Source organism: Geotrypetes seraphini, chromosome 3 (assembly GCF_902459505.1).
Source record: "Geotrypetes seraphini chromosome 3, aGeoSer1.1, whole genome shotgun sequence".
Lineage (NCBI taxonomy): Eukaryota > Metazoa > Chordata > Amphibia > Gymnophiona > Dermophiidae > Geotrypetes > Geotrypetes seraphini.
In genome coordinates this window covers 323,006,614-323,023,178 of record NC_047086.1, presented here as the reverse complement: position 1 = coordinate 323,023,178, position 16,565 = coordinate 323,006,614, and the positions used below count along the sequence as shown (strand labels likewise).

Sequence of the window (16,565 nt, the reverse complement as noted above, 5' to 3'; positions counted from 1 at the left end):
GTAGAGTTAAGGGGGCCAGTAGACTTATAAGGGTGGGTCAATGGTGTGGGCAGACTTGATGGGCTGTAGTCCTTATCTGCCGTCATCTTTCTATGTTTCTATTATTAATTATTTCTATAGCTACCAGACGCATGCAGCGCTGCACAGTCACAAAGAGTAAGAAAACAGTCCCTGCTCGAAAGAGCTTACAATCTAAACAGGCAAGACCGACAAACAGGATGTCATGATACAGTTAAGGGGAACGGTTAATCAGCTGGCTGGGTTGGAGGGCAGAGGAGTAGGATTAAGGATTGAAAGCTCTATCAAAAGGTGGGTTTTCAGTCTGCTTTTAAACAAGGGAAGGGAAGGGGCTTGACAGACAAACTCGGGTAATTTATTCCAGGCATAGGGGGCAGCTAAATGAAAGGAGCGAAGTCTGAAATTAGCAGTAGAAGAGAAGGGTAACGCTAAAAGCGACTTATCTGTAACTAACCAAAATCTGTGGTGTCAGCTCACAGACACAGCAAACTACACCCATGTAGGGTTAGGGAATTTAAATAAGCATCCCAGGTAGTCAAAAACTGTTTTCGTCTTTTTGGGCATCTACCCACTACATGAGCCTCCCAGGAGGCCAACTTATGGACCTGAGCCCTCCATTTCTAAAAAGAAGGTGGTTCGAAAATAGTCAATGATTGTAATATATATTTGCGGGCGAGGAGACACATCTTATGGCAGTACCAAATCCCCTCTCTATGCACACCTCGAAAAGCTCCCTGCAGATCCAACATAGTAACATAGTAAATGACGGCAGATAAAGACCCGAATGGTCCATCCAGTCTGCCCAACCATACATGCTCCATAAATTAATCGTTTAATTTAAATGATCCTTTTTCTTAGATATTTTTGGGCCAGAAACCCAGAGCCTTGCTCAGTAGTGTGCTTAGGTTCTAGCTACTGGAGGTTCAATCAAAGCTCACTCCAGCCCATCTTAACCATCCCAGCCATCGAAGCCCTCCCCAATCCATCCTCAACTGAATGTCCATATACGGGACACAGACCGTGCAAGTCTGCCCAGTACTGGCCTTATTTCTTCTTTAATATTTCTGGTCCATAGATTAAAGTCCGCATGGTATTGTCCTAGATTGCCACTGCTAAAGTTGCCATCTAAGTTCACTTCCAACAATCCCGTTGTTTGTAGGATATTTGCTGTAAAGTCTGGCTAGTAATGTCCTCATGTTCCAAGTTAGTGGAGTTCCCATTGATGCCTTCCCCAGCCCATCCTACACCGAATCACCATATATGGGACACAAACCGTACAAGTCTGTCCAATACCGGCCTTCTTTAATTTATGCCATTTGTTTTCTAATTTGGAGATCCTCTGTGTTTATCCCACATTTTTTTTAATTCCTTTTTTGCTCTTCACCATCTCTCTTGGGAGGGCATTCCAGGCATCCACCACCCTCTCCACACTCACCTTAATGCTGTAGTGTGGAGAAGTGGTTAGAGTTACAGCCTCAGCACCCTGAGGTTGTGGGTTCAACCCCCTCGATGCTCCCTGTGACCCCCGAGCAAGTCACTCAATCCCCCCCTGCCCCAGGCACACCAGATAGACTTTGAGGGGATAGCGCAGAAGCGAACGCAAATAGAGTGTACCACCACAGACCAAAAGTATCAAATACACCAGCACAAAGAATGGGGAAAAAGTACTGGGCTTCCGCCCATTCTTGAGACACAAAGGGGAGGCAATACCACCCTTCTTATGTAGTTGAGTAAAATACGCTTTGTATAGTATTCGGGCGTAAGATTCGTGCAGCACTGCTCCAGAAATTAATTAAAGGTCTTCAGAAAATTCCGCTTACAACTGGATTTAACAGGCTGTGTTCCCTTAGCTGTCGCAAATTGAGTCAAGACCTTATGTAATGCCAACACAGAGGTATTAAAGACTTCCACCCCTACAAAGAACGTGCAAAACCGTCTACCTACTGTGTGAATTAATGGAGGTTTGGGGAGGGATACAAGATAGTGCTTAACTAGCCATAAACGTCTATGATGACAACTCTGAAACCAGAGGATGTAACAAGGCAGTGGAGTCGGCACACCAAAACTTTGATCCGAACTCCAACTCCTTTTATATTTCTACTTTCTGACTCCTACTGAATTTAGTTTAATTTTTTTGTTGTTGTTGCTGCTCTAGATCTAAAAGTACTGATAAATATAACTTTAGATCCTGGACAAAGATATGTATATATAATTATGAAATGATAAATTACTGTATATTAATATGTTTTTATTTTGAATCTGAAGTCGGTACACTTTTTCACTGCCTCCAACTCTGACTCCAGAGCCCTGGGATCCAATGTTTTCATTTGTGAAATAGTTCTAGGATTAAAGTGACTCAGCTGTTCAGGACAATGGGTCAGCACATGTGAGAAGCAGTGAGTATACTTTAGCCACTGGTACAGTCATTGCCAGAGCTGTTGGCCCAGTGGAAAGCGCTCCAGCTGCTCTTGTAAACTGTGGGAAAGAGGCAAGGGAAAATAGATACTAGAGAAGAGGGAGATGCTGGGGGTAGGGAAACAGGATTACAGACCTGATGATTGTTAAGAATTGCCTTAAAAAGCCTGGGGGGGGGGGGTAATGGTTGGAGGAGGCTAAGGAGTCTAAGGAGGGGGTTTCAATTGGAGAGTTTGCTAAGGAGGTGGGTGGGAAGCTTTGTGAAGTGTTTTGATTTTAGGTTTAACAATTTGTTTGCTTTTCTAAAGCATACACAAGGCTATGTGTTAATCACAAGGCTATATATTAACAATCGAATTAGTGTGGAATAGATCATTAAGAACATAAGAAGTTGCCTCCGCTGAGGCAGACCAGCGGTCTGCTCCTGTGGTGGCCCATCAGGCCTATTGCCTGAGCAGTGGTCCCTGACTATTTCTATAACCTACCTCTACTCCTATCCCTATAACCTACCTCTACTCCTATCTGTACCCCTCAATCCCTTTGTCCTCTAGGAACCTATCCAAACCTTCTTTGAAGCCCTGTAACGTGCTCCTGCCTACCCCAGCCTCCGGAAGCGCGTTCCATGTATCCACAACCCTCTGGGTGAAAAAGAACTTCCTAGCGTTTGCTCTAAACCTGTCCCCTTTCAATTTCTCCGAGTGCCCCCTTGTACTTGTGGTTCCCCATAATTTGAAAAATCTGTCCCTGTCTACCTTTTCTATACCCTTCAGGATCTTGAAGGTTTCTATCATGTCTCCTCCAAGTCTCCGCTTCTCCAGGGAGAACAGCCCCAACTTTTTTAGTCTGTCAGTATATGAGAGATTTTCCATACCCTTTATCAGCTTAGTTGCTCTTCTCTGGACTCCCTCAAGTACTGCCATATCCTTCTTGAGGTACGGCGACCAGTACTGGACACAGTATTCCAGATGCGGGCGCACCATTGCACGATACAGTGGCAGGATGACTTCCTTCGTCCTGGTCGTGATACCCTTTTTAATGATACCCAACATTTTGTTTGCTTTCCTTGAGGCTGTGACGCACTGTGCCGACGCCTTCAATGTTGTGTCTACCATCACTCCCAGGTCTCTTTCAAGGTTACTTACCCCTAGCAGTGATCCCCCCATTTTGTAAGTGAACATCGGGTTCTTTTTCCCTACATGCATGACCTTGCATTTCCCTATGTTGAAGCTCATTTGCCACTTTTTGGCCCACTCTTCCAGTGTCGTCAGATCCTTTTGGAGATCTTCGCAGTCGATCTCTTTCCTTTGTGTTGTGTGTGTGTGGTCTTCTGTTGTGGAAAAAAACAAAAATAGAGCTGTGGAAACAGTGTGCTTGATGTAAAAAGTTTATTAATAGTGATTCTTTACAACATCAAGAAGCGATGCAGTCGAAATAAAATTAGTCCATATAACAACACAGCAAAAAGTTGCAGTGCGGACCCGACACGGTCCGTGTTTTGGTTGTAAGTAACCTTCTGGGGTCCTGTAATAATATGTTTATGTATGTATGAATATACAGGAAAAGTCATGATTAAAGATGTTTATAAGCAGTGATGGTAGTACAGTGTGAATAATGAAGAGACAAAAAAATGAAGGGTAGATTGGTAGGCAGAAGGGATCTTGTGATATTTACTGTACCCCTCGCTCACGGCCTCCTGACCAAGTTTAAGTTCAAGTTTATTAGGTTTTATATACCGCCTATCAAGGTTATCTAAGCGGTTTTTACAGTCAGGTACTCAAGCATTTTCCCTCTCTGTCCCGGTGGGCTCACAATCTATCTAACGTACCTGGAGCTATAGAGGATTAAGTGACTTGCCCAGGGTCACAAGGAGCAGCGCGGGGTTTGAACCCACAACCCCAGGGTTCTGAGGCTGTAGATCCAACCACTGCGCCACACACTCCTCCTCCAGTTTCCACTGCTGCGGTTACCCCCTCTGATGCTGTTGGGGGAGGTCAATGGACATGGTGGCGGGTTGTAAACTGAAAGTGATATCCAGTCCCAAGGCTTCACATGCCCCCAATGCAGGAGTCTCTTCAGATTGCATGGATGGGGTTCTGGCAGTGTACTGGGCCATCATCTACTGCATGAGGGAGAATGTCTTACTTGCTGGGAGTGGTCTTGACCCTCCCCCCCATTTCTCTTGGTATGTGGTATAAGTAAAGCAAAAGCATTACTGAAGTAATGAAGTAGGACAACCAGAAACACCCTTTGTATCGTGTCGTCGTCTTGCCTATTCCCCAGCCCCTTTTTTGGGTGTTCCTGATTTCCTAAATGTTAAGGTGTAGAATACTGTCTTGAAATTATGAAGCCTTTGTCTTTTTCTTTCTTTCTTTTTTCTTTTTTTTTGTTCCAGCTAAGTGTGAGAAGGAAAAATGCCAAAGAAATGTTTGGAGGCTTTTTTAAAAGTGTGGTGAAAAGTGCAGATGAAATGCTCCTTTCTAATGCTAAGGTAAGGATGTTTTCAAGTCCTGGCTCTGTTCGGTTCTCTCAAAAGAGGCAGTCGTATCAAGAGAGGTTAAACGTTGAAATAGGATCCCCTCTGTTCATTTTATTTCTCATGTAGGAGGTAGATGAATTCTTTGAGCAAGAGAAGATCTTCCTTGTAAACTACTACAACAGAATCAAGGATGCATGTGCAAAATCAGACAAAATGACTCGATCCCACAAAAGTATGTGACACTTTTTTTTCTTGATAGTTCTGTAGATGTCTTCAGCTTTATAGCCCTGCATTCATCTAAAGATCTGATATTCACAGTGTGTTCTGGCATGGAGTGAAACTTGAAATTGAAAATACTTTTTATATACCTGCTGTTCTCCCCACTGGCATCTTTCAGAAAATGCCTTTTCTCTCCCTATGACTCCTTAGTCCTGACCAGTGTTCCCGCTAAGGTGCGCTGGCCTGCGCGCGCGCACAAAATATTACATCGCAGCGCAAAGTTTCTCTTCACAGCGCACACACGCGTCGCAAAGGTAAGGGGAGGTAAGGTAAGGGGACGCATTGGGGGGATTGCACTTCCCCACAATTGCCATGCTTCGGTTCCTCTTCTTCCTTCCTTCCTCCCCCCCCCCCCCGCGGGACCCTGCGGCACCATCAACTCTTACTCCCTCTAATGTCGGCCCTGCAGCTCCAGACTTCCTCGCACCTTCTCCCCTCCCCCTTTGGATCGCTATTATTTTAAATGTTATAGCCGCGGAGCTGTATCCATCAGTGGAGATGTCTAACCTCGGCCTGCCCCGGAACTCTTACTGCAACAGTGACTTCCTGTTCCTGCCTAGACGGGCGGCTGCTGCAGTAAGAGTTCCGGGGCAGGCCGAGGTTAGACATCTCCACTGATGGATACAGCTCCGCGGCTATAACATTTAAAATAATAGCGATCCAAAGGGGGAGGGGAGAAGGTGCGAGGAAGTCTGGAGCTGCAGGGCCGACATTAGAGGGAGTAAGAGTTGATGGTGCCGCAGGGTCCCGCGGGGGGGGGGGGGAGGAAGGAAGGAAGAAGAGGAACTGAAGCATGGCAATTGTGGGGAAGTGCAGAGCTGCAGGGAAGAGTGTTGCGGTACCCAGCTGGAGGGAGAAGGAAGATGAGGGAGGGAATTAAAGGAGATGCCAGGGCTTGGAGCATAGGAGGAAGGTATGCCAGTCTAAGGGAAAAGGAAGGGGGAGATGTGAGAGCATGGAGGGGGAACGAAAGATGGAAGAAAAGGAAAGGAGAGAGATGCCAGAGAATCAGGGAAGGGGAGATACCAGACTATGAGGAGAGGTGTGGGAGAGGGAAGGCGAGGAGAGAGATGCCAGACCAATGGGGTGAAAGGAGAGATGGAAGGGGGAGGCATACAGTTTCTGGAAGGGGCATAGAAGGAGAGAAGATGCCATATAGGGGAAGAGAGACGGCAGACAGTGGATGGAAGGAAGAGAGTTACAAGAAGATGAGGAAAGGAGAAACCACAGAAGACAAAGGTAGAAAAAAATTTCTATTTATTTATTGCTTTAGGAGACATGTGTCACTGTTTCTGTGAAGCATTGTATGCAGAGTCCAGCTTCTTGCTGGTTCAATTTAACCTTTGTCTATGTATTTTTATTTTATCCCCCCTTTTACAAAACTGTGAAGCGTTTTTAGCACCAGCCTTGGTGGTAGCAGCTCTGATGCTCAGAATTTTATGAGCATCAGAGCTGTTACCTCCGTAGCTAAAATCCACACTACAGTTTTGTAAAAGAGGGAGGGGTTAGTTTGTGATTACATATTCCTTACTAGGCGAAGGTGTTTTCTGTGTTCTGTGTGTTCGAAAGACATGGTTTTCTGTTAGGATTGACGGTGTAGGATTGATCTGTGCTGGTCTGGCTTGTTTAGTTTTACAATGGGTGTATTGATGTACTGCTCACTGCAATATGTAAGATGCTGCCTTTTCCTAGGTACTCATGTGTGACGTGTGGTTTGTTACTAAAAATCATGTTTTTCTTACAGATGGGGGGGGGGTGCCAAAAAATGATGGGCCCCGGATGTTACATATGCTAGGTACGCCACTGTATGTAAAGATACCAGAAAGCTGGCGTAGCAAAAACTTCTAAGTTTTGAGTATTTAACCCTCCCACAATCTCACGGGCACTCGTTTCAAGTTTATTGAGATTTTGATTTAAACGCAATATCAAATATTTTCAATGCATATAACAAAAATAAATTTGGGGAAATAAATAAAACCATTTGAACCAGTGTTCCCGCTAAGCTGCGCTGGCGCACAAAATATTACATCGCAGCGCACACGTTTCTCGTCACAGCGCACGATCGGAAGAGGCGTACGGCAGATGGCAGGGCGGCGAGAGGAGAATCGGGCGAGTTGGCTCATAACTTGCTGGCGCCCGATATTTTTGGCTCACGGTGAAAAAAGTTTGCTCACAACACCCGCCCGCTTAGAGGGAACACTGGTCCTGACACAGTTCTGGATTACCTGAAGCAGGTGCAGTTATATCATCCTGCTGAGTGAGGTTAAAGTGTCATCTCGTACATTAAGGGCTCCTTTTACAAAAGTGCACTAGCGTTTTTAGCGCACGCACCGGATTAGCGGGCGCTACCCAAAAAGCTACCGCCTGCTCAAGAGGAGGTGGTAGCGGCTAGCATATGCGGCATTTTAGCACGCGATGAGGCCCTGACGCACCTTTTTAAAAGGAGCCCTAAAGTTTTATAGATCCAGAGTCGTGAAGAAGGGGCTGAAGAGGAGAAGGATGAAGGGTTGGGAGATTGTTAGGGGTCTGAAATATGGGAGTTAAGAGACAGGACTAGGAAGGGATGTGAAAAGGAGAGTTGAAGGGAAGGGTGGGACTGGGATGTTGAAGAGCGAACAGAGTTGGAAGATGAAGTTACGAGGAAAAATCAGGAGAACAGCAAGAAGCTAAAACAGCAGTTTTTAAATGGAAATGTGAAATTGAAAAAAGGTAAAGATTCAAAATCAGAGGGAGGACAACACTAATTTTCAGCTGAGTGTGTTTCTTTTTTTTTTTAAATTCTTTATTCATTTTCAAAATTAAAATAAGTGTTATATATATTCAATCACATTAACAATAAATACATCACTTACAAGCTATCATTGTTACACTACATAAACTCTTATCCCTTCCCACCCCTCCCTACCATATATTCCATTATCATATAGAATATGTAATAATAAAATATCCCCCCCCTTTACTGAGTGTGTTTCTATTGCAACGCAGTTTTCAAATTGGGGGCTCTACCTTTCATAGACTCATTGGGGAAACAGTAAGATGACAGGCTCCTGTTCTGTGAACTTAGTGCTTTGCTGTGTATCAGACTATCATTAAATTTCATCCAGTGCTGGAGAGATGAGTAAGAGATTTGTTGATTCTGGAAGATGTGAAGGAGGAGTCTGAGAATAATTGAATCATTTGTTCAGGAAAGTTGGAGTCGAGGGCATGATAGATGGTGCAGGATAAACAAAACCGAGCATTCACGGGTAGCCAGTGAAGCTTGTGATAGAAGGCAGAAATGGGGTTATATTTCTTTAAGCCAAAAATCAGTTTGATTGCAGTGTATTGAATCAATAGGAGTTTGTGCGTATTGGAGGAGGTTATTTATTTATTTTATGTATTATCTAAGCAGTTTACAGTTAGGTATTCAAGTATTACCCTTATCTGTCTTAGTGGGCTCACAATCTATCTAAAGTACCAGGGTCATTACAAAAAAAAAAAAAAATGATCAAATTCTTCAAAACACATAGATAATATAACAATAATGTCGAATTGTAATAAAGCCAAGACCTTTCACAGATTTAAAAAAGCCTTCTGAAAGAAGTAAGCCTTCAAACATTTTACAGCAAAGTAAAAATGAAGAGATTTAATGAACATTTTCTCGAAGGGTGTTGCTTAACTGAGGACCTGCCACCGTAAAAATCCTGATACGAATAGTTGCCTTAACTATAGTCCATATAGACAGAACAATCAGCAGTTGCTTAGACTGTGAACGTAAAGATAGAGACAGCTCAGATAAGGCAAGGGTAGTAGCCACAACATTTTGCGAAGCTTGGTGTAAGGCCTTATTTACTCGCACCAAAATTTGAAATGGAACCCTCCAAACCACGGTAGCATGTTCCCTATGTGAAATGCCACCAATCACCCTTGCCTGTAATGCCTGTAAAAACTTATTCAGAAGAACACCTAAAAGGCCATTACAATAATCTAAATGCGGTATAACAAAAAGCACGGTTACTTACTATAACGGGTGTTATCTGGGGACAGCAGGCAGATATTCTCACTTGTGCGTGACATCATCCATGGAGCCTGGTACAGACAGTGTTAAAAGTGTACTATCCTTTAAATGTCTTAAGAAATTTTGAGACTGCCCGCACGCACAAGTGCCTTCCTGCCCATCAATGTTGCCTTCCTGCCCAACAAATTTCACTATAACCGCCCCTACTTTATGGAACTCACTTCCACAATACCTCCGCGACGAACAACAATTAGCCAAATTCAAGACCAATCTAAAGACTTTCTTATTTCGGGACGCTTTTAATCAAACCTAAATTTTTTTATTTTTATTTTTTTCTTTCTCTCATCAGGCAAGCATCCATCATTTTCACGCTTTCCCTTCCCTTCGTTCAATCCCCCCCCCCACTTTTTCCATCTCATCTATACAATGTAACTTTTTCCCTTTCCTCCCCTATTGCCCTCACACTCCAGTACGTCAAGTCTTTGTCATTTACGTTTAATTTTAGACATCTTTATGCACATTCTACTACATTTAAACTCTTTATTAATTTTATTGTTAACCGGCCAGACAATTGTTTGATGGTCGGGATATTAAAAACTAATAAACTTGGAAACTTGGCTCATGGTTCCTCAGTTCTGTAAGCAAGTCAAGAAGCCAACCAGGGGAGGTGGGAGGGATGTGAGAATATCTGCCTGATAACACCTGTTACGGTAAGTAACTGTGCTTTATCCTTGGACAACCAGGCAGCATATTCTTACATGTGGGACTCCCTAGCTTACTGAACTTGGAAGGTGGAGGAGTTGGCCATTAGGAAGAAAATAAATTCTGTCAAACTGCTTGGCTGAAACACCTATCTCGTCTGGAATAGTATTCTAGGCAATAGTGAGATGTAAATGTGTGAATTGAGAACACAGTAGCAGCTTTGCAAATATCTTCAATGGGAGTGGAATGCAAAAAAGCCACTGATGCTGCCATAGCTCAGACCTTGTGTGCTGTAACACATCCCTCAAGCTGCAGCCCAGCCTGAGCATAGCAGAAGGAAATTTAGGCCACTAACCATTTGGAAAATAGATCATTTGGTTACAGGCAGACCCGATCTGTTGGGGCAAATCACTAACGCCTGGAACTGGAGAGCTTTTTAGGTTCACAGCCTTAAAGAAAGGGGCCTCAAAGCTGGGTTTAGTGATACTTCTGGCCCCATGGACCATTCAAGCCTGCCTCCATTCTGGCTTGGTTCTTGCAGGCTCTGTTCTAGATTACCAAGCTGCACAATGTGCCGCACAACAAAGGTATTGGTGGATCTGTCCCAGGGTTGAGTAGGGGCAGTGGATATCTTAACTCTCTGACTCTCTTATGCGTCATCATATCAGGGGGAAAAGGCTACAAAAACAGCTCAGCAGGGAAACATTCTATTGCTTTGATTCTAAACCCTACTCCTCTGCCCTCCAACCCAGCCGGCTGATTAACCGTTCCCCTTAACAGTATCCATGGCATCCTGTCTGTCTGTCTTGCCTGTTTAGATTGTAAGCTCTTTCAAGCAGGGACTGTTTTCTTACTCTTTGTGACTCTGTACAGTGCTGCGTGTGTCTGGTAGCACTATAGAAATAATAGTAGTAGTAGTGATTCAAGGCATGGCCATCTTGGAACACTCGGGATTAGACGAGTCTAATTGATAGAAATCTTTGGAATGAGAGGACGTTGAATGAAGTTAAAACAAATTTTAAGTTCGAGAGTAATCTAAAGAAATGCTTTTTCTTGTACAATCCCTCTGTAGGCTGAACAGTAGGGAACTCCAAACCAAAGTGACCCCCTCCTCCTGTGATCATCTCCTGTGACACTCCTCTGGAGCCTCGGTTTCATTTCCTACACCTTGCTATAGGGGCTCTTCTCTTCTGCTCGTGTTTTATTTCTAAATTCTAAGTAAATTAATTTAATATTTAGCGTGGGTCTTTCCCTGGTGCTGTGGATTCACCTTGCGAGGACATCCTTCGGCGGGAGATCGCAGACTTTTCTATTACTAATTGTTTGCTTCTGGGGGGTTTCCTGTCATTGCAATAAGCCCCCTTAAAAGCCTGCAAGTCAGATTGGGGTTCCGGGATCGGGAACTAACTCTCCCTGGGTTCGTCCGCTAAGGGGTAGAGCGCAGGCTGCATGGTTCCGTAGAGGTGTACCCGGGATCGGGAACGGACTGCGTACCTTACTTCATTGTACTGAGAGGTCCTGGTAGTCACTGACTGGGGTGACAGGGAAGGTGAGGCAATCAGAAGACCTGAAATCCAGTTTTTTCAGCTCCTGAGGTACTGATCTCCTTGCATTCACTGTGTTAAGCTTGTCTGCCATTTTTTTCTATTTAGCACATGCCACTGTGAGTATCTATGTGCACGCTGGATTTGCGATTCTGGAGGGGGTCTTAAAAAGGGGGTTTTGGGTGGTTTCCCTGCATGTCCTAGCCCCCTTCCCCACCTGTAAAATCGCCATTTACAAGAAAGAAGATTAGCAGAGGTAAGAAACCTAATCTTTCATTATAGAAAGAGTGGTGGATACTTGGAATGGCCTATGGTGGAGGTAGTGGAGACACTGTACTTGAATTCAAGAATGCATTGGACAAACGTGGGATCTTTTAGGGGAAGGAGAGAGAGAGATGGTATGGATAGGCAGACTGGATAGTTATATAGCTTTTATATGTTGTCAAGTTTCTGTGTCTGCACCAAAAGCTATATGAGATGAGGCAGAAGAAATATAATCTGGATGGGAGAAGGAACATCTGAAATACCTAAAAGGTCTTAATAATGCAGAAAAAGGGTAGACTGGAAAATATCAGGAAATATTTTTTTAAGGTGAAGATGGTGGATGCCTTGAATCCATCTCCAGGAAGAAACAAAATTCAACAAAATGTGGGATAAATGCAGAGAATCCCTAGTGGCAAGAGGATGTCGGTGAAGCACTGGGGTAAATTGCATAGAGTGGCGGTTTACCTCAAAATGGCCATGGTCTGCACTGTGCCTCTGAAGGTGTTGAGAACTCATATGGGGAGCTGGTTAGGAGCCTAGAGAGCAGTGATGCAAGAGCATCAAGATTCAGAGATTAAATGTTTTAAAATCTAAACTTCATTGAGCATGAGGAGGATGGATTTTTTATTTTTTTTGCAAAATCATTACATAGAAGACCTGGGTAATGAATTAAGTGCTGATCTTGTAAGAAGAAAATTTGAAAAAGGCAAGGTATGGAAATGGTAGAGGCCAGTATTCTCCCCAGAAATGTTTTCCAGCCGGGTGGCATGAAAAAGTAGCTGGGTAGGGCGGGATGGGGAAATTTGGTGGTGGGGAAAATTAACCCCCTCTTTTACTAAGGTGTGCTAGCATTTTTAGCGCACAAACCGCCATGCTACGCAGGAAAACTAACGCTAGCTCAATTCTGGTGTTAGCGTCTAGCCTGCGCAGTAATTCTGCGCACGCTAAGTGCATGCTAAAACCGCTATCGCAGTTTAGTAAAAGGAGCCCTAAAGGTGTACTATTTTTATTAGTTAATTATTATTATTTTTCAGTGCTCAATATGACTTCCTTTTTTAAGGTTTGACACTTGTGCCAGAATATTTTTACTAAATTTAAGAAATATCCAATTCTAGAAGGGAATAATTAGATATTTGCCCGCTTTCAAATGGTATAGAGGTTTAAAAAAGGGAAATGTGTTAATAAAGTCATTAGGTTAAATCTAGCCATTTATTTCTGCTTGAATTTAAACAACTAACAAAATAAAAAGATAAATATAGCTCATCCAGTCATACAAGAAATGGCTCTACAGCACCTCTAATAATGTTTTGATCACTAGGTTCCTTCCTGAGGTCTCACTGAGGACATGAAATAGATGTGATCCCCACTTCCAGACCTCTTCCACATAATTTATGGAGAGGTGTTACTGAGCCTTGAAGGAGACCTGTGTGATTGCACTACAGCAAAATAAAAAAGTAGCAGATAAAGATCAAAGTGAGATCTAGGGCAAAACAGTTTAGGTAAAGATGCAGGTAATAATTAGCAATGTATTAAAAATATTATATTTTTATTTGCTTATAATGACATTTGAAAGCTGCTTGATGTTAATACAACTTTAATTCTTTATACTGCCGGGGGGGGGGGGACTACAACACCACTTACGTCAACAGTAAAGTTAAAATAGGGTCATTAAATCTAGTGGCGTACCTAGTATATATGACAGCCAGTGCTGATCATTTTTTAACAACCCCTTCCTCTATATAAAAATTATTTTTAGTAATAATCCATGAGTCACACAACAAGTGTGCACCTAGGAAAAGGCAGTATCTTAAACACTGCAGTGACCACTAGAACACAACACACACATTGTAAAATTAAACAAGCCAGATCCTGTACAGTCGATGCTAACAGAAAACCATGTCCTTTTCTTACACACAGAACACAGATACACTCTTGCCCAATATGGAATAATCGCAAACTAAAAATAGAAATATGTAGACAAAAGTTAACTCCACAGAAACAGTGACACATCCTCTAATACTGTGCAAAATATAAAGACAGTAGATGTAAATTTGAAAAAATTGCTACATAACAATCACCACTTTACAAATTAACAAACAGAAATAAAACAAATAATGAGAAATAAGAAAATACTATTTTATTGGACTAATCCATTTTTCAATTAGTATTAATTAGCTTTCAGAGGCTAAAGCTTTCTTCAAGCCAGTACAGTATACTGCTGTTATGGTATCCTGCCTTACCTGAGGAAAGGTGTTTAGTCCCCCCCAAAATTGCCTTATTTCCATTTCCTATTGATAAACTTGAATCAATACAGTTACAATACTACTTGATTCTAGTAAAGCAACAAAAAATTTTTTTTCTACCTTCTGTCATTTCTGCTTTAATCATCTTCTTTTCGCTCTCTTCTTTCTATTCAGCATTTGTCTTCTCTCCCTTCCATGCAACATCTGTCCTTTCTCTTTGCCCCTTCCACCCATACTCTTCCCTCTCTCTATCCCTTCCATCTACTGTCCACCCTCTCTGCCCTTTCCATCCAGTGTCCGCCCTCTCTCTCTTCCATATGGCATCTTCCCTCTTTCTATGTCCCTTCAATAAACTGTATATCCTGTGCCCTTTCTCTCCTTTGTACATGATTCATTTCAGCTACACCCTCTCTCCATTTTTTTTTGTCTCTGCCCCTCCCCTATGCTCTGGCATCTCTCTCTTCTCCTTTCCTTCCCTTCCCTCCCCCCATGCCCTAGCATATCTCTCCTTCTCCCTCCTTGCTCTGGCACCTCCTTTCCCTCTGGTCTGGCTTTTTATGTCTCCTTAGTTTCCCTTCCCTCCCCCATGCCCTGGCATCTCTCTCCTCTCATTCCATCTCTCCCTCCCACTCCATTATCTGGCATCTCTTCTCCTTCCTTTCTTTCCCTCCTTCCACCTGGTCTGGCATCTGTCTCCTTCCCCCCAAGGCAGGTTTAATTCTTTGAGTGTCCCTAAGCACACAAGTATACTGGGGCCCCCCTGCCCCGCCCACACCCCGCCCCATTTATCTGTTTTCTTATTCACTTCTATTTCTTTTTTTAATTCAAAACAAACAAAGATTAGCATACCAATGCACAGTTTTTCTTCTATGCAACCCCCAAACATCTCTGAACAAATCCCCCTTCCTTCCCTTCCCACCTACTTATCTAGGACTTAACTCTGAGCTCTTTCCATATGTATATAAGTGTTCAAATATATTGTAAAGCTATAAGTCTATATTAATAACCAAGTTTACAACGCCTCTCAACTGCCTCACTCTGTCAACCAAGTGTAACCCCTATGTATGTATAAACAACCAAATCTGTAACTCCTCTAGTACATTCCACTCCATATATGTTAACTTGTAATGAAACAACAAGGCAAGCAGTCCACCAAAGAATCCAACATGAAATAAAAGATCAGCAGAAAATAAATATTCAAATCAGGTTTATTAAAGGTGCTTCCAAGAGCCATGCCCGATGCATTTCGCCAAACAAGGCTAATCAACACTAACAGAAAACCATGTCTTTCACACACACAGAACACAGATACACCCTCACCCAGTATGGAATAAGTAATCACATACTAAAAATAGAAATATGTTGATAAAGTTAAACTGAACCGCCAAGAAGCCAAACTTCATACAGTGAAACACCACAGAAACAATGGCACATAGCCTCCTAATACTCTGCAAAATATAAATATAGCAGATGTAAATGTGAAAATACTGACAATCACCACTTTACAAATTAACAAATAGAAATAAAACAAAAATTGAAAATAATATACCATTTTATTGGTCTAATCCATTTTTCAATTAACTTTCAGAGGCCCTAGCCTCCTTCAGGTCAATTTAGTATACTGCTGTTACATTATTATTCTGTCCTGACCTGAGAAACGGGGTTTTGGTTTCTAAAAGTTAGTAAAAAATGTATTAAAATGAGTCCAATAAAAAGATTACCTTATTTTCTGCTTATAAAAGTTTTTTCAATACAACTACAATACTATTTTATTCTAAAGCAACAAAAAAAAATTTCTACCTTTTGTTGTGTCTGCTTTAATCATTTTGTCTTCACTCTTCTTTCTAGCCAGCATCTGTCCGCTCTGTCTTCCATGCAGCATCAGCCCCTTCCATCCACTGTCCGCCCTCTACCCGTTCAATATGGCATCTTCTCTCTTTTTATTCTCCTTCAATAAACTGTCTATCCTGTGCCCCTTCTCTTCTCCTTTGTACATGATTGATTTCAGCTCTACCACTACTCCATTTTTCTCTCTCTGTCACCACCCCGTCCCCTATGCTCTGGTATCACTCTCTTCTCCTTTCCTTCCTTTGCACCCCACAGTCTGGTATCTTCCCTTCCCTGATTCTCTGGCATCTCTCTCCTTTCCTTCTCTTCCATCTCTCCCTCCTCCTCCATGCTCAGACATCTCCTCCTTCTTGCCCCCTTCCTTTTCTCTTGGTTTGGCATACTTTCCTCCTTTTCTCCATGCCCTGGCATCTCTTCCTCCCTCCAAGCCCTGGCATCTCGTTTCATTCCCTTCCTCATCTTATTTCTCCCTCCAGTTGGGTGCAACAAGTCTCTCCCCCTCTGCTCCCTTTCCTCCTTCTGTCACCCAAGGCCTGGCGTCATGAACTTCTTCGGGCAGCAGCATTCACAATTCGCTGCTGTTGCCAGCTTCAGGCCTTCATCTCTGTCGGGTCCTGCCTTCATGGAAACAGGAAGTAGGCAGGACCCGGCAGAGAGGAAGGCCTGAAGCTGGCAACAGCAGTGAATTGTAAATGCTGTTGCTAGCCGAGAAAGTTCATGACGCTAGGCCGAGCACCAGGGGCAGACTGCTACTCTCCCCTCCCTGACCCACCTATCTC

At 43.0% G+C, this 16,565-nt stretch overlaps 1 protein-coding gene across 1 annotated transcript in view; it reads left to right on the top strand.

Moving 5' to 3' along the window:
- Positions 1–16,565, top strand: part of SNX5 (sorting nexin 5) — an 89,208-nt gene that overhangs the window by 37,525 nt on the left and 35,118 nt on the right. Inside the window, exons 6-7 of the mRNA XM_033936047.1 lie at positions 4,826–4,921; positions 5,036–5,141. Coding sequence (XP_033791938.1) covers positions 4,826–4,921; positions 5,036–5,141 — 202 coding nt within the window. The remainder of the gene's footprint in view (positions 1–4,825; positions 4,922–5,035; positions 5,142–16,565) is intronic.